General features: G+C 45.2%; 1 protein-coding gene across 7 annotated transcripts in view; it reads right to left on the bottom strand.

Moving 5' to 3' along the window:
- WDR20 (WD repeat domain 20) overlaps positions 1–20,363 on the bottom strand; it is a 66,139-nt gene extending 45,776 nt beyond the window's left edge. For 2 of the 7 annotated variants that reach the window (XM_047796731.1, XM_047796728.1), the window contains exon 1: positions 20,056–20,363. In XM_047796731.1, the coding sequence (XP_047652687.1) occupies positions 20,056–20,304 (249 nt within the window). In that variant the 5' untranslated portion in view covers positions 20,305–20,363. The remainder of the gene's footprint in view (positions 1–20,055) is intronic. The other 5 variants (XM_047796730.1, XM_047796732.1, XM_047796725.1 and 2 more) reach the window with 5 other exon arrangements.
- Positions 20,364–24,453: the final 4,090 nt, after the last annotated feature.

The following is a 24,453-nucleotide window of genomic DNA, read 5'->3' as shown; positions in this document are numbered from 1 at the left end:
CACTTCCCCTCGGATCTAATCCCTGGCCTGGGAACGCCACACACCACGACGCAGCCAAAAATGGGAGAGAGAAAAAAGTCATACCTTCATACAAAGCTCAAACTCTAAAATGGGTTATAAACAGCATCAACAAAAAGCAATGCTTATCTAACGTAACAAATAGACCCACACCTGGGTCCATTCCCTACTTAATGAGCACTTCCACTGTTTGGGTACATTATTAGGTACTAGGGGCCTAAACTGAGCTTAAAAGATATAACTGATGGAGTTCCCGTCATGAGGCAGTGGAAACAAATCAGAATAGGAACCATGATCTGGCAGGTTCGATCCCTGGCCTCACTCAGTAGGTTAAGGATCTGGCATTGCCATGAGCTGTGCTGCAGGTCGCAGATGCGGCTCGGATCTGGCGCAGCTGGTGCTGCTGTGGCTGCGGCGTAGGCCAGCAGCCACAGCTCCGATTATACCCCTAGCCTGGGAACCTCCATATGCCTTGGGTGCAGCCTAAAAAGACAAAAGACAAAAAAAAAAATTTTTTTTTAATTAAAAATATATAACTGAGCCCCAGAAAAGAACTGGTAGGAAAAACTCCAAAATATTAACAGCTGTGGGATATGTGGAAATTTTTTTCCCTTGAATTTTCCAAATTTTCTACCATAAACACACCTTACTTTTAACTTTAAGAGGGAAATATTTTTCCTTTTTACTACTGCCAATGAAGGAAAAATTCCTACAGGGCCAACTTAGTAGTAATTTGAATGATTAGAAGATTTTCCTTCTAAGAAAACATTTTAGGGAGGGGGAGAGAGTGATATGGACGGGGAGTGTGGGTTTAATAGCTGCAAACTATTACATTTAGAATGAATCAACAATAAGGTCCTATGGTACAGCACAGGGAACTCTACCCAGTCTCCTGGGACACACCATAACAGAAGACAGTGTTTTAAAAGGCGGTGGGTGGGTGTGTGTTTATGACCGAATCACTTCGCTGTACAGAAACTGGCACAACATTGTAAATGAGCTACACTTTAATGAAAAAAGTTTTTAAAGTGATTTGACAAGAAAAGAAAACATTTTACTGAAGGGATTTCTCAGTTTTCTTTCATGCCTCTACCTGTTACCAGTGCTGAGGTAGGATGTAAGTGTGGACAAAGAGAGGAAGAGATGAGTAAGCTGGAGAAAAATGGGTTAACAGCTTCCTATTCTTTACATACATTATCTCACAAAACATAAATGAGAAAGACCAGAGTACTTAACCAAATACTAACTGCATATAAACAATATGCTTTCCGAGATCTACCCACCATCGAAAACGACGGACAAAATCACTTACCCATTTATCCATTCATTCAAACATTTACTGAGTGCCTATAATGCATCAAAGGCACTGAGCTAGACATAGAGGGTTCAGGAATGAATGAGATAAAATCAGCCCTCCTGAGTTCACAACCTAGTCTAGGCGGTGGGGAAAAAGACATGAAATTTCAAATTCTTTTTTTATGACTGTGACATGTGCTGGGGTTCTACCAGGACATGTTCTGTGCTTCTACCAGGTTCTCTCCTGGTAGAAGATAACAGGAGACGTCACCAGTAAGTGGCTTGGAAAAAAAACCCCACATGAGTTAGGTTTTGAAGAAGTAGGACTTAGCCAGGGGAAGGGGCAGAGAGTGGAAGTATATTCTGTGCAAAAGAAGGGAACATGAAGAAGAATCTGTGGCAAGAAGGGGAAGGCTTGTCAGAAGAGTTACAAGCAAGTTAGTGGGTCAGAAAGACAGAGTGAAGGGGAGCGGGGATGACAAGTAACACAAGCGCCAGCTCCTAAAGGGCCTTGTAGGCGTGGTGATGACTTCACTCTGAACTCGGAAAGCAGCAAGAACCACTGAACAACAGCCAGCCTTGGAGCGAGAATCAGATTCACATGTTTAAAGATCTCTGGCTGCTGTCTAGAGAATAAATGCGAGGAGCGCAAGAGCACAGCAAAAGACCAGTCAGAAGGCTGTGTGGTGCCCAGGTGAGATGAGAGAAGGCCTGGAAAGCAAAAGGAGATGCCCTCAAGATCTCCTCTGGAGATAAAATCATCAGAATTCCTGGCAGCATGAAAGCAGGCGGCAGGAGGAAGAGAGGTAGAGAAGAGTCACGGAAAACAACGAAATAGAAGACACTGAAAAGGACCAAAACATCCAAAACGTACGTTGAAGATACGGGAGAAAGACATTCCGTGCAAATACCAACAGAAATAAGCTGATTTTTCAATTCCCAAAAGAGAATTTCCAGTTCTCAGAACAGAACATCACAGTGAGATATTTAACACCCCCGCAGAAATGAATAAAGCAGTCATAAGACGGTAAAGATATGGACAATGTGAATGGCATCGAAAGCCTGATCAAACACACACACAGATCTGTCACCCTGAGCCTCACAGGGGATAGACATTCTTTTAAAAATACAAGGAGGAGTTCCTGTCATGGCTCAGGGATTAATGAACTCAACTAGGAACCATGAGGTTGTGGTTCGATCCCTGGCCTCGATCAGCGGGTTAAGGATCCGGCGTTGCCATGAGCTGTGGTGTAGGTTGCAGACACGGCTCAGATCCCGCGTTGCTGTGGTGCAGGCCAGCAGCAAGATTTGACCCCTAGCCTGGGAACCTCCATGTGCCGCGAGGTGGGGCCCTAGAAAGACGAAAAGATTAAAAAAAAAAAAAAAAAATGCACGGAACAGAAGTTCCCATTGTAGCACAGCAGAAACAAATCCGACTACTATCCATGAGGACGTGGGTTCAATCCCTGGCCTCGCTCAGGGATCCAGTGTTGCTGTGAGCTGCTTGGCTCAGATCCTGCACTGCTGTAGCTTGTGCATCGAAGCTGTAGCTTCAATTTGACCCCTCACCTGGGAGCTTCCATATGCTACAGGTGTGGCCCTGAAAAACAAAAACCAACCAACCAAACAAAAAACATGGAACATTTTAACTAGATCACAAAGAAAAAAAAAATCATCACATTCCAAATAATTGATAAAGAAAACATTCTATGTCTATACCATATGAATAAGTCAATCAATAACAAAACTAAACACCATGAACAGAACTAAAATACGCCTGTTTAGAAATTCAGGGTTAGGAGTTCGCTTGCGGCAGGTCAAGGATCCAGCATCGTCACTAGAGCAGCTCAGGTTTGATCCCTGGCCTGGGAACATCCACATGCCACAGGAGTGGCCAGGAAGAAAAAAAAAATTCAGGGTTAAAGAGGAAATTTAAATGGAAATAACAAAATATCTAGATCTTAATGACAATGATGTTACCACACGTGGAGGACTGTTACAGCAGTACTTAAGAGGGACTCCTACAGCCCTGAGCACATCATTAAAGGGCAAAAAAGGCTGGAAACCCATGTTTCCAATTCAGAAAGCTAGAAAAAGAACAGAGTTGGCTGCTCTCGCCTTCTGAAACGGACTGCACTCTGCCTAAGAAATGTGTGTCTCTCTAAATAAACTTGCTTTCACTTTACTATGGCTCACTCTTACATTCTTCCTGGAAAAGAAATACAACAGGAGTTCCCGTCGTGGCGCAGTGGTTAACGAACCCAACTAGGAACCATGAGGTTGCAGGTTCGGTCCCTACCCTTGCTCAGTGGGTTAACGATCCGGCGTTGCCGTGAGCTGTGGTGTAGGTTGCAGACGCGGCTTGGCTCGGATCCCAGCTCGGATCCCGGCTCGGATCCTGCGTTGCTGTGGCTCTAGCGTAGGCTGGCGGCTACAGCTCCGATTCGACCCCTAGCCTGGGAACCTCCATATGCCACGGGAGTGGCCCAAAGAAATAGCAAAAAGACAAAAAAAAAAAGAAATACAAAAGACTCAATCTAAAGAGAATAAAAGAAGATAACTAAAGATAACACAAAGTACAAAACAAAAACAGCTGATTCTGCAAAACAAAATTTTAATTGACAAACTCTTGTCTGTTCAAGAAAAAATTAAAATATGAATGAGGGGTGAAGCTCGAGCTGGACAAAAGTGAAATAGAAAGTGGTCAGAAAGATGAGGCCAGAAAAGCAAAAAGAAGACCGAGGTTCAAGTGTCATCACGAGGGGGTTTCAATAAAGAGAAGATGGTCAACCGTGTCAAACCTGCTGAGAAGTCAAGAAGTTGTGGGCTGCACAGTGTCTAACGCAACTGGCAGCATGACGCTGAGTAACGTGTCTCCTGGAGCCAAGGTCACACTGGAGCGGGAAGGACAACCGTTTCCATCTGAATCAGTAATTCTGGAGCTGAAGCCGTTTCAGCTGACGACAAGACCCAGAGTGTCACTATGGGAGAGAGTGCCAGAGGCGGACTACGCAAAGTCATCGGGGTGGACATGGAAGCCAAGAGACTGAGGAGCTAAGGTGCTCAATGGGTCATGCAGTGGACAGGACACCACCCGGGAGCATGGCTGGAAAGGAAGGCTGTGCAGCAGGTACCAGGCTCCTCTCAGGAGGAGGGGCAAAGGGGCCTCCACCTAGCCCAGGGCTCACCCTGCAGCACAGCAGTCATGGCCGCCAAGACTTTCCAGGCCAACTTGCACCCCACTCTCTGAGCTCCCAGGGAACTGCAAACGGCGGCCACACCAAGGAAAGCCCTGAGCATAACACCCACCACTTTTTAACTAGCAGAGATTGCTGGCTCCATGTACACCTATTCCAAAATCCAGGTGGGGGGGGGTAATATAAGGAGTTGTGCAATTCCTAGAATTAAATAGAAAGTAAGAAGGAGTTGGAAGGGAGAGTATGAGTACTTTTTTCCGAGACACCAGGATAAGGAAGATGTCACTTTCAAACACAGCTGGCTCCAGGCAATCGAGACACCAGACACAGCTGCCTCCTGGGTTAGCCCAGAAGAACTCTCAACAGCACAAGATTCCAGGCTGTGACTAATTTCTAAGTCTCTCAACCAATGCAACGGGGGCTGGCAGGCCTACCTCTGTGAGCTTTGGTGACGAACACTAACCAGATTTGTCTTGTGACAGGGATTTTGAGAGATTACTGAATTTACTCAAGTAAGTCTTTAGGAGACTGTAATTTCAACCAGTGCTTCATTCAAAATCGAACACAATGTGCCTACTATGTACAGGCGCTTTGATGATACAGATGAATCCAATCTGTTTCTGCCCTCGAGATTCAGATTCAGAGTCAAAAAATCCCACTGCTGTGAAGAGGTCGCGGGACGTTTATAGCAGCCAAACAGCAAAAGCAAGGGAAAGAGGTTTCTCAACACGCAGGAGGAGTACAACACAGCCCACGCTGGGCTCAAAGTGCAACTGCAGCATGTTGCATTCCTTGCTTTACTGCTTCATCTTGCTGTCAGCGCTTCTCTTGAGGCAAGAGCTGTCTCCACTGCGTCGGGTCCCCAATACCTAACCCAGTGTTACGACCTGCAGCGTCATTTGCATCTTGTGGTTGCCCACCCAGTATCTATCTATAGATGAATTCTCCTGAATCTATTCACACTGCAGTCCAGAACAGGTTCCAGAGGAATCAGGCTATCGGATAACCCAATCACCTTGCTAAAAGTTTGGATCAGTCAAGACTCTAGTCAACCACTGCATATTTCCTTGGCTACTAGAATGAGCTGGTAATCCAACTTAGGGCAGTAAGTCGAAGGAGGTTTGCTGGATCTTCTGTCAAATAACATTCCCTATTCTTCAGAGAACTACAAAAACCATTCATTCTCATCCTGGGTACTGGCTCTCATGGTGGTCCATGTGGTACAGAAATGTGAAGCCTAGAGCCCCTACTCCGACTCTTGCCATCTAAGCCAGGTTGATACACAGGAGAAAGCAAAACCCGGAGAATCTCAGCCAGATGGACGTGATGCCCCAATCAATCCACATCTGAAGCCTATCTTACTTCCGGAATTTTCTTTTTTTGTCTTTTTTTTTTTGTCTTTTGTCTTTTTAGGGCCGCACTCGTGGCACATGGAGGTTTCCAGGCTAGGGGTTGAATTGGAGCTACAGCTGCCGGTCTATACCACAGCCACAGCGATGCCAGATCCGAACCACATCTGCGACCTACACCACAGCTCACGGCAATGCTAGATCCGTGAGGAAACTTAACCCACTGGGAAAGGCCACGGATCGAACTGCATAGTCACGGTTCCTAGTCAGATTAATTTCTGCTGCACCACAATGTGAACTCCTGCAATTTTCAATATCAGTATCATGCTGTTTAAAGTTTAAACTTGTCTGAGTTAAGTTTCCTGTTACTTGCAAACCAAAACATTCCTAACATTATATATTCAAGGTATGCTAAATTCTAAAAACCACCCTTCGCCAGCTCCTTGCACAGTACATTCTAATGTTCATCTCTTGCTTCCAGAAAGTCTTTGTTAAACCCAATTCTCAAATGTTAAAATATAAATATTTTCCCTCTTATTTAAAGCTTGAAGAATAGCCTAACTGTGGCTCAAAATTATAAAAAATTATAAAAGAAAATTTACAAATTTATCAACTATAAAAATATGAAAATCCTTTATGGCAAAAACAAAAATGAACAAGCACAAACATACATACACAAACACCCCTGAGCAAAATTACAAGACAAATAAACTGGAAAGAAAAGAATTATGTTAATTCATTATCACAGTCAAAGTGCAAATCTCTCTTATGTATAAAGATCACCTTTTTTAGAAAACCAAGGAGTTCCCTGTGGCTCAGCAAGTGAAGGAACCAGAACTGTCACTGCTGCGGCTTGGGTCACCGCTATGGCATAGGTTCAATCCTTGGCCTGCGAACTTTTGCATGTGTGAAATTTGGCATGGCCAAAAAAATAGAAAATAAAGACATCCAAAAACCCAACAGAAAAATGGGCAACGGATACAAAACAGGAAAAGAAATGTTTCACTCTTAATATATACAAAGATGCTCAACCTCACTTGTTACAAAGAGAAAACAAAATTACACTAACTTCTCACCTATCAGATCTAATGCAAAAGTCTGACAACACACTGTTGGCGAGGCTGTGGTGCAGCAGGCGCTCTGGTGCGGGAGCACAAATTAACACAACCCCTCCCTACAGAGGGCAGTTTGATGCTATCTACCACAAACGCTGACCCTCTGACCCGGCAGTACCGCCTCTGGAAATACATACTATAGATATACCTGGCTCTATGCACAATAACATACATGCAAAGTTATTCACTGCAACATCATTTGTCATTTTAAAAACACTAACAGTCGAGAGTCTGGTTAAATAAATGATGGTGGACTTCCCACAATGGCACAGTAGATTATTTTATTTTTTTGGATTTAAATGATTTTTATTTTTTCCATTATCGTTGGTTTACAGTGTTCTGTCAATTTTCTGCTGTACAGCAAAGTGACCCCGTCACACATGCATATATACATTATTTTCTCACATTATCCTCCATCCTGCTCCATAAGTGACTAGATAATAGTTCCCAGTGCTATACAGCTGGATCTCATTGCTTATCCATTCCAAAGGCAATAGTTTGCATCTATTAACCCCAGGTTCCCAGTCCATCCCACTCCCTCCCCCTCAGCAACCACAAGTCTGTTCTCCAAGTCCATGAGTTTCTTTTCTGTGGGAAGGTTTATTTGGCACAGTGGATTAAGAATACAACTGCAGCGGCTCAGGTTGCTGTGGAGATGTGGGTTTGATCCCCCACCCAGCACAGGGGCTCAGATTCAATCCCTGGCCTAGGAATTTCCATATGCCACAGGTGCGGCCATAAAATTAAAAAAAAAAAAAAATGATGGAACATCCACAGCATGGAGTATAATGCAATTATGAGAAAGACTGAAGAAGCTCTCTATTTACTCCTATGGACAGATCTCCAATACACATCATTAAGCAGAAAAAAAGCAGCAAAACACCACACACAGTATGCTCCCTCAGTTCCTTCAAATCTCTGCTCAAACGTCACCTTATTCTTATAACAACAGAAGGATGAGTCAGGAACAAATAAAATGATTACAGAGAGAGGAAAGGAACTGAGCGAGGGGTCAGACAGAAATGGAAGCTAGATGTCTCTGAATATAACCTTGTTTTATAGTTCTGATGTTAGAACCACGTAAATGGTTCTTACATAATTACAACACGAAAATTTATTTTTGACAGCTTTATAAAGATATAACTGATACACAAAGAACTTCACATGTTAAATGTGTACAATCTGATGAACCTGGCCATATGCAAACCCCCACAATACCATCACCACAACCAAGGGAACAGACATGTCTAACCCTCCCAAAGTTTCCTCGGGCTCCTTTACTTATTTATTTTGTGATGAATACATGAGATCTACCATCGTAACAAATTTTGATGTATACCATATCGTACCGTTAACTACAGGCACTATGCTCTAAGCAGATCTCTAGAATCTATTCATCCAGCATAAGCGAAACTGACACAAGGGGTCAAACCCGCATCCTCCTGCATACTATGTCTAGGCAATAACCCGCTAGCATTAACCTGCTAGCCACTGTGGAACTCCCACAATAATGTCTTTTAAAAGATTATAAAAGATTACAAAGGAGATCAATTATATTAAAATACAGTTATATACTACATTAAACAAAGTTAGATTTTTATTTTTATTTATTTATTTATTTTTGTCTTCTGTCCTTTTAGGGCCGCACCCATGGCATATGGAAGTTCCCAGGCTAGGGGTCAAATTGGAGCTGTGGCCACCAGCTTACACCACAGCCATGCCAGATCCAAGCAACGTCTGCGACCTACACCACAGCTCATGGCAACGCTGGATCCTTAACCCACTGAGCAAGGCCAGGGATCTAACCCGCAACCTCATCGTTCCTAATCAGATTCGTTTCCGCTGCACCACGACAGGAACTCCCAATTTTAGAATTTTTAAGTTTACTTCACATAGAATAAGAGGCTCTAGTAGCAGATCTACAGCAGATTAACTACTGTAATTTGGAAGTAATGATGAGTGTAAATGATATTTGATATATCTGCAACAACCATGACATGATATGCAAACATCTATGATTTTCACTGGTGATAAAATCACAGGTCTGTTAGTACCATGATTTGTTGCCTATATTCATAATTGAAGAACATGTTAAAATGCAGTTAGAAGTTGTAAAAATAGATGTAAAATGTTTCTCCCAACCTGGGTTGACATACCTCCGAAATTCTCTTCAGACTAACAAGTCCTGTAAGTTAATACTGTCTAAGACGGCAGACATCATCTGTACACTGCACCGCTATTCACTCGTCCATCCTACCATTAGACTGTAGTTACTTAAGGCCAGGGGCTATGTCTTACTTGGGCCTACAGGTCCAAGAAATGTTAGGTGAATGAACAGGCCATTTCTTATTCTACTGGATTATGATCTCCTCGATGGCAGAGGTTCTCTCTCAACAATATTTTGTTTTATTTTTGTCCTTTCTAGGGCCGCACTCACAGCATATGGAGGTTCCCAGGCTAGGGGTCGAATCGGAGCTGTAGAAGCCGGCCTACGCCAGAGCCACAGCAACGCAGGATCTGAGCTGTGTCTGCGACCTATACCACAGCTCATGGCAACGCCAGATCCTTAACCCACTGAGCAAGGGCAGGGGTCAAACCCGCAACCTCATGGTTCCTAGTCGGATTCGTGAACCACTGCGCCACGACGGGAACTCCCACCAAGAATATTTTGATAGAATAAATGAGTATGTTGGTATTTTGTCTCCTTGATAAAAGGATAATCCTCTTAAAGTCCCAGGGTCATGTCTCATACTTCTTCAATTTCCCATAGTCCCAGCATACTGCTTTTCACACAAAACCACTCAAATATTTACAAATGAAACATTAAGACGAGACAGAGACACGGACGAAGATCAAAGTAAGCAGAGAACGAGCACCTCTACCAGGTCTGCTGCAGCAGAAAACAAAAACCAAAAAAACAAAGCCCAAGAGTGAGATGGTTGTGAACCAAGTAAAGGAAAAAACAGCATCAGGTCGCAGGGACCCCCTACAACGTGGTTACTTGAAAATATGTTAAAACAGTGCGGTTGGTATTCTTACTTTAAATATAAAAATCTTAAAAACTCCTCATGAATGGTTCTTGCTTCTTTCTCATAAAAATCTATAGTTTCAAGTACATTTTCCTACTGCTACAAAACAAACAAAATGTAGCACATGGAGTTCCCTTGTGGCGTAGTGGGTTAAGGACCCAGTGTTGTCACTGCAGCAGCTTAGGTCACTGCAGTGGAGTGGATTCAATTCCTGGGCTGGGAACTTCCATATGCCTTCCACATGCCTCATGGGTGGCCAAAAATAAAAATAATAATAATGATACAGTGGAGCAGACTGATATGGCATGTTTTTAGTACAATATACCCTACTTTCTAAAATTCCACATTAGAAAATAGAATTGACAATGCAAAACACTACTCAGTTTACAAATTACCAATTGGCAGAGAAGCTGTGAAGTTGAGAAAAATGCTAAAAGGCAAGGAGCAACTGCCAACTAAGGTTCAGTCAGAAATGGAAGCTAAAGCATTTCTGAAATTAGAAAGACAAAGCTACCCGTTTTGAAAATTACAAAAACGTGATCCGTACACAACAGGGCGGGAGGAATCCTCCGTCTGAAACCGACACAGACCCACCTCCTGTGAGGCGGAGTCCCCTCACCTCACCTCTACTCCCTCATATTCCACCCAGGCCGGGGCTGCTTCCGGCAGGGCGGGGCACAGGCCTTCTACTTTCTGTCACATCTACCAAGACAAAAACACAAGCTCCTCACGGACAGGAAGTGTCTTAATTTACCCTCACATCAGCCATAATAGATAGCAGCGCCTTGTATTTGCCAGTTCCACAAGAAACACTTGAGGAATGAGGATTTTTTTTCAAGCGAGATATACCTTGTACTCGCTTATGAAAAAGAGATGCCAAATGTTCAGAAGATAACTTGGCTTGTCATTTACATTCTCAGACAATTCTAAATGTCCTGAAAATTAAAACTGAGAATGTCTACCAATTAATTTCTATTTTTAATGTCTACTCCGAAATAACCAAACAGGGCATTTCATATTTCTGCACAAACTAACCTACCTGAATTATAAATAAAATTGCTTTCTAAGACACCAAATAACAGACTACAAACATCTTCACATTTATTTTCAAAATAAGGCTCTTTAGGCACATAGCCAAACTAGTCAGTGGCAAAATCCACTAACTATGTTTTGATTCTTGCTCAAGCTTCCTACCAGAGCACAATAAACACTAAAGTCACTAGATGACTGACTCAGTGATAATAAATACAGGTGACAACTTTCTTGGGGACAGCGATTTTGTCTATACTCAGCATAAAACATATCTAGTACCTCATATCTGGTAGGCGTGCCCATAAGTATTTGCTGAAAGAACGGCGTTCGTGACTAGCTCGTGGATCTCACTGACACATTCTGGGAGCTTCTTAACGTGGATCACAGCCATTCACGGAGACTTTCCAAGTCTCATCACCATCCTCTTCTTTGAGGGCAGGAGAACCAGGGCATCATACGAAAGTTTCTCAAGCCTGCTTTAAGAGATAAATTAACATGCCTTCCCCTTAGAATATAAGGTCCTATCACCAACTAACTAAATCTTTGTTTCAGTACTTCAGAAGTCATTAAGTGGCCCTTCGTAGGGAAAAAAACAAAACACAGATTTCTACCCAATTCCACATGTGCCCTACTAAATTAAGCGCAAAATTTCTGAAAATAAATTTGGTACAGAAGTTCCCATTGTGGCTCAGTGGGTTAAGAATCCGACACAGTGTCCATGAAGATTTGGGTTCGATCCCTGGTCTCACTCAGCAGGTTAAGGATCCAGCATTGCCACAAGCTGCAGCAGATGCGGCTGAGATTCGGTGTGGCTGCGGCTATAGCATAGAACTCAGGTGAGGCTTTGATGTGACACCTGGCCCAGGAACTTCTCTATGTCTCTGGTCCAGCCACGAAAAAAAAAATACATATAAAAAATTCTAGACTTCTAAACTTCTAAATTACAAATGGGGAGCAGAGTGGTGTGAAAATAACAAATGGGGAGAAGGGTGTGAACGTGACCTTCCCTGGAGCAGTCCAGTGTCTAAAACTAGCCTGCGGAAAAAGCCTTAAAACGGCATCTACTTCATCCTCCCACACAAAGCATGAATTCCTCAGTCAGCAACAGGTGGTCCTGCAGTCTTGGACAAAGAGACGGACCATTTCCTACACAGAATGTTCATTCTCTCCCAAGTCACCCCATTACCCTCCTGGATAACTCCAGCTCTAACAATATTTTAGCTGTTATTATTAACTGACCTTCTGGTCCCAGTTTCATCTCAGCATGGTGAATACCAAGATTTTATAACATACAGACCTAGAGTCACTATATGTTCAACCTTCTTTCACAAACACCCACTCTTCCCAATTCCCATTCAAGAAGCAGGCAAAGAATCCAAGACACCAAGACATCTCCCTAATATAAGGATGAACCTATTTTCATTAAAAAATTATTGGAGTTCTCATCGTGGCTCAGCACAAACAAATCTGAATCGTATCCATGAGGACGCAGGTTCAGTCCTGGCCTCGCTCAGTGGGTTAAGGATCCGGCGTTGCCGTGAGCCGTGGTGCAGGTCACAGACTTGGCTGGGATCTGGTGTTGCTGTGGCTGTGGCGTAGGCAAGTGGCTACAGCTCCAATTTGACCCCCTAGCCTGGGAACCTCCATTTGCCGAGGGTACGGTCCTAAAAACACACACACACAAAAATTTATTGAGCACAGGGAGTTCCCACCACGGCTCAGCAGTAATGAACCCAACTAGTATCCAAGAGGACTCAGGTTCAATCCCTGTCCCCACTCAGTTGGTTAAGGATCCAGCACTGCTGTGAGCTGTAGCACAGGTCACAGACAGGGCTCAGATCCAGGGTTGCTGTGGATGTGGTGCAGGCCAGCAGCTGCAGCTGTTTTGACCCTTCCCCTGGGAACCTCCATATGCCACAAGTTGGGCCCTAAAAAAAAAAAGGCAGAGGAGTTCCCGTCATGGCACAGCGGAAACAAATCCAACTAGGAACCATGAGGTTGTGGGTTCAATCCCTGGCTTTGCTCAGTGGGTTAAGGATCCGGTGTGTCCATGAGCTGTGGTGTAGGTCGCAGACTCAGCTCAGATCTGGTGTTGCTGTGGCTATGGCGTAGACTGGCAGCTGCAGCTCCGATTAGACCCCTAGCCTGGGGACCTCCATATGCCATGGGTGTGGCCCTCAAAAGACAAAAGACAAAAAAAAGAGAGAGAGAGAGAGGAAAAAAAAAAACCATTATTGAGCACAGAATCATACAACCTTAAGAGTTTAAAAGGTCTTGGACGCCATCTAATTCTACTTCTCATTTATTGTAGGAATTGTTTCAATAATATCCCTGGACAGGAAGGCAGTATAAAAAAGAATGTACATGTATGTATGACTGGATCACTTTGCTGTACAGCAGAAATTGACAGAACACTGTAAATCAACTATACTTTAAATTAAAAATAAATTTTTTAAAATGCCCCTAGACAGGATCTTAAGATGAGGGGAGAAAAGTAAAGATCTTTGACTTCACGTTAAGTAATTCTGGGTATAGTTTTTAAAAGCTGTTTGATTCAATTTTAAAAAAGGGGAGGGTGGGGAGTTCCCGTTGTGGCTCAGCAGGTTACAAACCTGTGAGCTGTGGTGTAGGTCACAGATGAGGCTGGGGACGTCCACATGCTGCTGGTACGGCTGTAAAAAGCAAAAAACAAACAAACAAACACTGCCCCAAAAAAGGGGAGAGGCGGTGAGAGAGGAATAAATGAGGAGGAGTTTGGGATTAGCAGATACAATCTACCATATACAAAACCAATAAACAACAGGGTCCTACTTCATAGTACAGGGAACCATACTCAACACCCTGCAGTAAGGAGTTCTCCTGTACTGTGTCAGGTTAGGTACCCCCCATTGTCACTGCAATGGCTTTGGTCACTGCTGTGGCAAAAGTTCGATCCCTGGCCCCAGAATTTCCACATGCCATGGGCATGGCCAAAAAAAAAAACAAACAAACAAACTAATATCCTGTGATAAACCACAACGGAAAAAATACAGAAAAGAATATGTATATGTATGTATAACTGAATCACTTTGCCATACATCTGAAACTAACACAACATTGTAAATCAACTATGCTTCAATAAAAATAATTTTAAAAGTTGTGGCAAGTAATACAGCTTATAAAAGTAGATCAAGGGAGTTCCCTGGCGGCCTAATAGTTAGGGTTAGAGCTCTGCACTTTCACTGCTACAGCCCTGGTTCAATCCCTGGCCTGAGAACTGAGATCCCACATCAAGTCACTTCGCACTGCAACCAAAATAAAATAGAATAACACAGAAGATGATTAAAAAAAAAAGAAGTAGATCAAAAGTAATCTGCATCATTTGGCGACTTTCCAACACCTCACTGTCTCCTGCTACTTAATTTCCCAGTTACAAGAAGAAAAATTTGTTACCAACTAACAATTACTTAAAGTGTCTTTTAAAAGATGTGAGCAGTTACTTTTGGGCTCAAAATTGAACAGATTTTTCATCTCCCAAAGGCTTCTTTTTTTGGGGGGGGGGGCCCACAGGCAGCATGTGGAAGTTCCCGGGCCAGAGACGGAACTCGTACCACAATAGTGACCTGGGCTGTTGCAATGACAATGCCGATCCTTAACCCACTGCACCACAAGTAAGAAACATAGGCGCTCCCTTACTTTAAAAGTAAGACATAAGAGCTCCCCTGGGATGCAAGGGGACCAGCAGCATCTTGGGAGTGCTGGGATGGGGATTCAATCCACAGCCCAACACAGTGCATTAAGGATCCAGGGTTGCCACAGCTGCAGCTTAGTTTGAGGCTGTGGCTCAGATATGACCCCTAGCCAGGGAGCTCCATCTGCCCAGGGTCGCCCCCCACCCCCAAAAAAGTAGGACATACACGGACATGGACACATTATCCAGTCATTCAGTCAACAAATTAATAGCAGGGCCTACTATCTGCTGGCTGCTGCGCTGGGTGGGCACGGAGAAGTCAGAAAGCAGAGAACATGTTCTATTCTAAAGCACCTTTGTTCATAGAAGAAGAATTGAGAATTACAAATTGAAAGTGCTAGAAAGGCAGCGTACAGGATGCTATAAAAACATGTAAGAGTGAAAACTGATCTAGCCTGGAAACTCAAAGAAGGGTATGGTGAGGAACTGACGTTTAAGCTGAGATCTGAGTGGTGGCCATTCACATTCATGCAAAAACAGATCTCCATAAAATGAAAGGGTTAGTACAGTAAACCCAGTACCTTCGGCATCTATATGCTAAAACAACCTCTCCTTTAAAAAGAGGAAAGCTGGAGTTCCCATCATGGCTCAGTGGTTAACGAATCCAACTAGGAACCATGAGGTTGCACGTTCGATCCCTGGCCTTGCTCAGTGGGTTAAGGATCCAGTGGTGCCGTGAGCTGTGGTGTAGGTTGCAGACGCGGCTCGGATCCCACGTTGCTGTGGCTCTGGCGTAGGCTAGTGGCTATAGCTCTGTTTAGACCCCTAGCCTGGGAACCTCCATATGCCGTGGGAAGTGGCCCAAGAAAATGGCAAAAAGACAAAAAAAAAGAGGAAAGCAAAGTAAGCTAGAAAGAGATCTGAAAGTTAGCAGGCGAGAAAGTTCTCTGGGGGGAGGGACAGGGTCTTGCTCATCTCTGGACCACCCCACATAACCGCGCCCAGTGTATTATCAGAGTAGTCGCTCAAATCTCCATTGAAACAATTGGCCTACCCTCAGTATTAAGCCAATGTTCCTATTATTTTTAGTTAAGCAAAATAAATTCACCAAACTAGATGTCATCACCCAAGAAAACCTACTCTCAAGAAAATAAAAGAAGAAGAAACCCTACTCTAACCTTTGGTTACAAAGAAGATGCTTTCATCTACCTCAAAGGATTGCTGCCAAGATTCAATGAAATTACACAGGGCAAAATGCTGGGGTAAATTCTGAAGTGCCTGGAGTACATGGTATCTGTGTAACAAAAAAGCTGGATCAGTCTCCCTTCACTAAGACAATTCTTTAGGAGTTCCCACTGTGGCACAGTGGGTTAAGAATCTGACTGCAGCCGCCCAGGTTGCTGCAGAGGCACAGATTCAATTCCTGGCCTAACTCAGGGGATTAAAGGATCCAGCATTGCTACAGCTGCGGCATAGGTTCGGATTCAATCCCTGGCCCAGAAACTTCCATATGCCATGGGTGCAGCCATTAAAAAAAAAAAGAAAGAAAAAGAAGACAGTTCTTTAGATTCAGTTGCATTTCTTTACCATGAATTCTCTACGTGAAGAAAAAACTGTATCACAGGATTGTACACCTTGGCCTTCTCTGAGGGGCTGAGGCTCCATGACCCCTAAGGTGCCTCTAGCTCTAAAGATTGACCTGTGTCTCACAGGGGTCAAGATTACTCTCCTTAGCTTGGACCTTAGCCTACCTCCTCGTCCACTCCATTCCCCCATGCCTGCACACCTGCTTTCAGGAGTGACAGCACATAGTTCATGACTGAAGTTTTTTAAAAGACCCAGTTTCCATTTACAGCAGTGTGGATGGACCTAGGGAATATTAAGCTTGGTAAAATAAGTCAGACAGAGAAAGACAAATACTATATGATATCACTTGAGGAATAAAAAATAATACAAATGAATGTATATGCAAAACAGAAACAGACCCACAGATACAGAAAACAAACCAGTGGTTACCAAGAGGGGAGTGCAAATTAGGGGTATGGGATTAAGCGAAACAAACTACTACATATAAAATAGATAAGCAACAAGGATATATTGTATAGCACAGGGAATTATACCCATTACCTCACACTTTTCATCAAGATCATCTAAAAATACTAAATCACTAGGCTGTATACTTGAAACTAAACATACTGTAAATCAACTATACTGCAATAAAAAAAATTTAGGGAGTTCCCGTCGTGGCGCAGTGGTTAACGAATCCGACTAGGAACCATGAGGTTGCGGGTTCGGTCCCTGCCCTTGCTCAGTGGGTTAAGGATCCGGCGTTGCTGTGAGCTGTGGGGTAGGTTGCAGACGCGGCTCGGATCCCGCGTTGCTGTGGCTCTGGCGTAGGCCGGTGGCTCCAGCTCCGATTCAACCCCTAGCCTGGGAACCTCCATATGCTGCGGGAGCGGCCCAAGAAACAGCAACAACAACAACAACAACAACAATAATAACAACAACAACAAAAGACAAAAGACAAAAAAAATTTAAAAACCTAGTTTCCACTCATTTCACATGCAGATTTGAGTTGAATGTATTCATCCAAATTAAAGTTTCTGAATATTCTGAACGATCCAATTAATTGTTGTAATGAAGAAAAAATTTTTTAAAAGAAACACAACGACCAAATGTCAAAAACAGATTTGTAACTCCTAACCCCAAAAGGTAAAATGGGGGGGACTAGGGAGGGGACTGCTTTTTAAGGGCCACACCCATGGCATATGAAGTTCCCAAGGTAGGGGTTGAATCAGAGCTATAGCTGCTGGCCTACGCCACAGCCTCAGCAACACCAGATCTGAGCTGCATCTGCAACCTACACCACAGCTGACAGCAATGCTGGATCCCTGACCCACTGAGCAAGGCCAGGGATCGAAACCACATCCTCATGGATACCGGTGGGATTTGTTTCTGCTGCACAGCAGGATTCCCAAATTTGGGGTTTTGACTAATGAAAATTATCTGCTCTATTTTACAATCAGAAAATAGTTGTTCCCATCGTGGCACAGTGGTTAACGAATCCAACTAGGAACCACAAGGTTGTGGGTTCGATCCCTGGCCTTGCTCAGTGGGTTAAGGATCTGGTGTTGCCGTGAGCTGTGGTGTAGGTTGCAGATGTGGCTCGGATCCCACATTGCTGTGGCTGTGGTGTAGGCCGGCAGCTATAGCTCTGATTCGATCCCTAGCCTGGGAACCTCCATATGCAGCGGGAGCGGCCCTAGAAAAGGCAAAAAGACCAAAAAAAAAAAAATCAGAAAATAGAATCACAAAAACAATCACATACAGTCAGAAATAACAAAAAATAAACGCAAACGCATTCATGGAAAATGAAAAAACAGTTTTTCTCTTTATAGGGCCGCACCCTCGGCATAGGGAGGTTCCCATGCTAGTGGCTGAATCAGAGCTGTAGCCACAGCCACAGCAACTCGGGATCCGAGCCGTGTCTGCGACCCACACCACAGCTCATAGCAACGCCGGATCCTTAACCCACTGAGCGAGGCCAGGGATCGAACCCGCCACCTCATGGTTCCTAGTCAGATTCGTTTACCACTGTGCCACAACAGGAACTCCAAGAAAACTTTTATTTAAAAAGGTAACTGCTGCCACTAATTAACTGTTTACATATTTAGGTTTTATGTACTTTTAAATTTTATGTAATTCAATTTTAGTAACTTAAAATTTTAAACTTATTTCCAGAGAAAAAGCTGATCTTTTCAGTTCTTGTAGCAATGTCAAGACAGGAGCTCCTGTCTGACAGTTGCTTTTCATGCTTATTTTAACCATATTTACAACCACTGAGTGTTGCGGGGCTTTAAAGTTCATCACAATCATTACACCATAAATCACAAGGTGTGTACTGCAATATTCACTTTTGAAAGAGCTGCAGATAGAGGTTAAATAACTCGTCCAAGGTCACCCAACAAGTCAGTGACAGAGTTGAGAGTAGGACTAAAACTTCAGCTCCTTGACTACTAACTACTTCATTTCTCCAATTCCGAAGGAGAAAAAATAAAGCCGCAATTTACTTTCAGTAATCTGCAACAACAAGATACCTCAAACGCAGCAGTACACTTACCAGAAACACTACCAAAAAGATTCACCCAGAACAAATGAGACAACGTGTTACATACATCTAGATACCACGGTCACAGCCCTAGCTCTTGGAATCCAGCAAAAACTAAATCCCCAAAAAGTTCACCCTTCAATATACACAATTTACTCTCACACTAATCGAACATGTATCAGTCAATCGATTCTCACTGTTTCCCACGCCCAGGTGCTGTGAGGTACACTAATTTCCTCACTCTTCTAAGAGTCAACTCAAAGACCGCACATCTCAAAAGGAAGCAGCTGTCAATGAGAACGAAGTTATGTAGCCAGGGAAAGAAAAAGCTCTAATAAGTTGCCCCTTTTGAAGAGACATGTTTAAAGGATGATTACATGCTTGACAGAATTACTGTTAAAACGCCCGCCAAGAAGAATGGTTCTAGTAAAGCAGCTTTTAAGGCAGAGCCCTCCCTGTTTGGGACACAGCCTGACTTGTTGGACAAGACTGATCTGGGCACGCTCGCACAGAACCCCTGCGAACCAGCTTAGTTCACCGCAAGCGTCGTTGCCACCTAACTCTAGCACTCAGCCTGTCCCATGCTCTAAGGGACACGACCCTGTGACACCCTCTCAGGAGAAGGTTCCCTCCGCGGAAGCAGTGACAGCTGTCTTCCCACGGATGTTTCTGGACACAGTGTTACCATCAGAAGGAGGGACTCCCAGGAAGTGTCAGTGCGGCAGCAGGTGGAGTAGCCCTTCGTGCCGAGCAGGTCCTTTCTGACCTATCTCAAGTGCTCCGCTTCCCAGCCCCGGTTCCGCCTTACGGGTCTTCCCAGGCCGCCCCGCGCCCCGGTTCCCTAACCCGGAGCGAGACTCTCAGCCCTCCCAGGAGGCGAGGCGGTCTCAACAGACTAGACGGCCACCCCACCTCTTCCGGGGACCCGCAGGCCCGCTCCCTGGCCGTGTCAGAGACGGACAGACCCTGCCGGAGGGGAGGCAGCCGGAGCCTTTTGGGGCCTCCCGGCCGGAACCCCGCGCCCCGCGGTCCCTTTCCACCGCCCCCACCCGTCCGACACCCCGCCGCCGCCCTCCTCACTCCCGAATCCCCTTCCTCAGGCGCACTCCAGTGGAGTTACCGGCCCACTCAAAAGTAAGAGCGACGGCCACCCCCTCGGTCACCCTGGCCCCGCTGTCACCGCCCTGCTCCCGGCCTCGGCCCACGCCGCTGGTGAGCCCCGGTGACGCCCGGGTCGGTACCTTGCGGACCCCCTTGTAGATATAGAAGTAGAGCTCCCGGCCCACATTGAAGCAGAGGCGGTCGCCGTTGCCAGACTGGTCGTTGAGGTTTACGAAGGAGACGCGGACAGGGTTGGATCCCTGCGAGCTGAAGGGCACCCGGTTGGGCCGGCTGTACTCCGAGTGCGGCAGCAGCTTGTACAGACCTTCCCGGGTGGTGAATTGGGTCTTAATCTCGTTCATCTCCTTCCCTCCTCCCTCCGTCGCCATCTTGGAAAGCAGCGTTCATCCTGCCCTAAGTGCCCGGATCACGCCCACCGCGCAGGCGCCGTCTCGGGCTCCCGCGCTCCCCCCGCCCCTTTCTTCTGGCCCCTCCCACCTGCGAGCCGGCCCCGCGGAGGCCGGCGAGGAGAAGGGGACGGGCTTGTTTACCGCCCGACTGCGCAGGCGTGCTCACCTGGCGCGCTCCACGCGGCTGGGCGTGCGCAGGCTCCTCCCCCGGGCGCGGCCTCGGGGCGGGGCTGCGGTTGGGGGGTCTGGGGGCGGGCCGGCCGTTCCACCGCCCCCGCCGCCCCCGAGCTGGCCTGCGGGAGGCGCTGACGTGAACTCGGGTGGGCTTACTCAGCTGCCCCGGTCCTGACTTGCAGTCCCGGGACCCCCAGGGGCGGAGGAGAGAGCCGCCTCGGCCGCCGCCCAAGTCGGGGTCGGCACATGGGGTACCGTGAACAGAGCTCGGAAGCCCCCATGTTCTACCCACGCGAGGGTGCGGGAGAGCCCCCTTCTTCTGGGGCCTCCCCTCGGCCCCCCGGCTGGACCGTCCGGACGCCTGGGTCAGGAAGCCCCTCTGCACCTGCGCATCCTGAGTTCGTTTCCGAGAAGGTACCGAAGACCCGGTTTTCCGCTTCATCCGTTTTTAAAGGCGAGGCGGCGGGGAAGGGAGTGTACCTGCCCAGCACCTGTGTTGTTAGCAAGTCAAATATCTGAATACCTCTCTGGGGTGAGCCTTGGCTAATTTAAGGAAAGCAGGTAGTGATGGCACGTCTGTTTTAAGTTTGTCTCCACCAGGTGTTTAGAGAAAGGAGGGAGGGTCAGGAAATGGCTTTGGGAACTAGGATCTAAATTAAGCAGAATTCAACTTCTCTTGCTCAATAGTTTATCAGGAGCTCTTAAAAAAATTGGAGGCTGTTGATTTTTTTTTTTTTTTTAAAGGCTTAAGCGGAATCTGCGAAATTGTTTGCCAGGCGTAGTTGTGTGGCTGTACTGTACTCGGTCTAGACATGTAAGGACAGGCACACGTGTTGCAGATTAAACAATCACCCTTTTGTACCCAGGCTTCTTGGCATGTTGCCCTGGAATGAGAAAGTTTCTAAAGTGACAGAAACATTATTGATAGAATGTGGGGGTGTGGGTGGGGGAGCCAGCGTTTGTTACGCGAAGAGTGAGCCATCCCTTTGTGTTCACATCACACCTGGAGGATCACAGAAGTGGAGGGGGGGTAAGTTCGCAGGTAAGAGGCGTCTAAGTCGTAAACATCCTGTGTATTGCAAAGCAAGCAGGTGCCAGTGGCAGCTGTACCGGTGATGTAATAATGCATTTGACACCAACGCCCTCTGTCCTCTGTCCATGTTGTCAGAACACTAGAGTCACCTCCCCTTAATGAGACCTAAAATGCCTCAGATGTTTTGTTACAGTTGTTTTCATGTTGTCTGGCTTCTGCTAAAAGTCAAACAGGTATCAGCAGTCTTATAAAATGCCAGAATGTATTCTGAGGTCACCATAGATTTATCCGCATTTTTTATAACTGTGTTGTTTTACATTGAAAGTGTGTATTACCTTCCTTGAGGGGTAGTCACATTCGGAAACACCTAAAAACAATTCAGCTGTGTTCCCTAGTTATCAAGGGGGGAAACGTGCAATAATACTTTTTGAAGGAAGAAAAAAAAACTCAGCAAGCAAAAATGAAAACATAAAAATTACATCAGCCTTCAATTAACCACAACTTTCAACTACCCATAATACCTGTATACCTTAGGCTTCTACTCAGGTTTTGTTTTTTGGTTTTGATAGGGTTTTTTGGCCATGCCCACAGTATGTCAAAGTTCCCAGGCCAGAGATCAAACCCAATCCGTAGTTAAAGCCAGAGCCACAGCAGTGACAAAACCAGGTCCTTAACTGGCTGAGCCATAAGAGAACTCCTGTGGCTTATTCTATGTAAATTTAACATTTTCTTGTGAACACAATAATAAGCTGCTCTCTTTGTCCCATCCAAAGCCTTTGGATAATCTCCATTCTTAACACATTTTTCTCTTGTCTTTCCTCCCCAACACATACTCAAGGAGTCAGTATTCACTACCCAGATTTATACAGCCGGCCATGACCTAAAGTTCATTTCTAATATTTAGTTTCAAACCAGGCATTTCTAAATGGATTTGTGCCTCAAATTCATCAGTCTCTGAAGCTTATCACTTCCCTTCCATATCTTCAAAGTTGAATGGTATAATGGCTTCATAAATATTTCCTTAATTTCACTTTTTCCTCTCAACTTTCCTCCTATAAGCAAGTGCCAAATTAATCTCCTTAAAATAGTGCTTTAGACATTATATTCTTTTGCCCCAAAACTCTCAATAACTTTAAATATCCAAGCACTTCCTAGCCCATTCTTAGGTATTTCGTAATCCTCCATGCCAAACTGTTCTGCCGTCACCGTTAGCTCTTTCTCTTGATTGAAGAGAACTTCCTCTCCTTGCCTCTTCACAGCTCATACTTTTTTTTTTTTTTTTCCTGCTTTGGCCACGCGCTCAGCAGTAGACCTTCCCAGGGCCAGACAGTGAACCCAAGCCACAGCAGTGACAACTCTGAATCCTTTACTGCTAGGCCACCAGGGAAGAATTCCCACTGCTGGTTCCTTTTTTTTTTTTTTTTTTTTGTCCTTTTACATTTTCTAGAGCCACTCTCGCAGCATATGGAGGTTCCCAGGCTAGGGGTCGAATCAGAGCTATAGCCACCAGCCTATGCCAGGGGCACAGCAACCCAGGACCCAGGCCATGTCTGCAACCTACACCACAGCTCATGGCAACACCGGATCGTTAACCCACTGAGCTAAGGCCGGGGATCGAACCTGCAACTTCATGATTCCTAGTCAAATTCGTTAACCACTGTGCCACAATGGGAACTCCCCCACTGCTGGTTCTTTAAGAACTAGTTTGAAGAGTTCCTGTGTGGCTCAGCAGGTTAAAAACCCCACTGGTATCCATGAGGATTCAGGTTCGATTCCTGGCCTTTCTTAGTGGGTTAAGGATCCAGCATTGCCGCAAGCTGCAGCATACGCCAGGAGCTCCAGCTCTGATTTGACACCTAGCCTGGGAAGTTCCATATGCTGGAGGTATGGCCATAAAAAGAAAAGAAAAGAGAAGAAAAAAAAAAAAAAAAAGCTAGTGTGAGTTCCATCTTCACCAAGCCTTTCCCAAGTCCTGGATGATAAAATCATTGAAACCAAAGACTCTCAATTCAGGATTCATGGCTGGCATCAGAGTATTTGAACCTCTTGTAATTATATTCAGAGTTTTGTGTACATGTTCATTATATCATCAGAGTCTATGGGTTTCATCAGATTTTCACAGAAGTGTGACCACCTTACCCCCAAATTTAAAAATTACCTCCCTAAATTCTGGGGCACTTCTCTGAGGTTTTGTTTGTCACGTGTACTATCCTGAAATGTTATCTTCCTTTGGTGTGTATCAGCATATACGAATTACCTTGTATTGATGTTATCTTTTAGCGTGTATGTGCTGCCTTTTGCACAAGATCCTTTGCCCACTCCAAGATCTTTTAAAATTCTTTGTCTCCTGAAACGCGTATTTGAGTGCCATCAGGGGCCACTCTGCTGTAGCCTTTGGGATACCACACTAACCAAACATCCCTCACTCATGGAGTTTATAGCCTTGTTAAGGGGAAGACTGAAGATAAGCAACGTGAATAAGCACATCATACCGGAATTGGGCTAGGGAAAAGACAAAGAGCAAGATAAGGGGGATTGGGAGGGTACCTAGTGACTTGCCATTTAAAATACGGTGGTCAAGTTAAGTCTCCTTGAGAGGTGACATCTCAGCAAAGGCCTGAAAGAAGTGAAGGAGTGGAGCCGCCGGAAGGTCTGATGCAAGAGCTCATTGGGCAGAGGACCCATCACTGGCAGAGCCCTCAAGGCAGGTGTGTGCCTAGCATGTTCAGGGGCTAACACGTTGCCCGAGTGGCTGGAGCAGGTGAGTGGGGAAGCCATGGCAGGGCTTAAAAATCCACGCGTTTGGAGTTCCCATGTGGCCCAGTGTGTCCAGGGTCCACTGCTCCGACGGCAGTGGCCCAGGTCGCTCCTTGGGCTTGGGTTCCATCTCTAGCCTGGGAACTTCTGTGTGCCATGGGTGC

The sequence above is a fragment of the Phacochoerus africanus genome, chromosome 9, assembly GCF_016906955.1.
Source record: "Phacochoerus africanus isolate WHEZ1 chromosome 9, ROS_Pafr_v1, whole genome shotgun sequence".
Lineage (NCBI taxonomy): Eukaryota > Metazoa > Chordata > Mammalia > Artiodactyla > Suidae > Phacochoerus > Phacochoerus africanus.
Note: the sequence above shows the minus strand (reverse complement) of the source record. Positions and strands in the feature narration are given on the sequence as shown.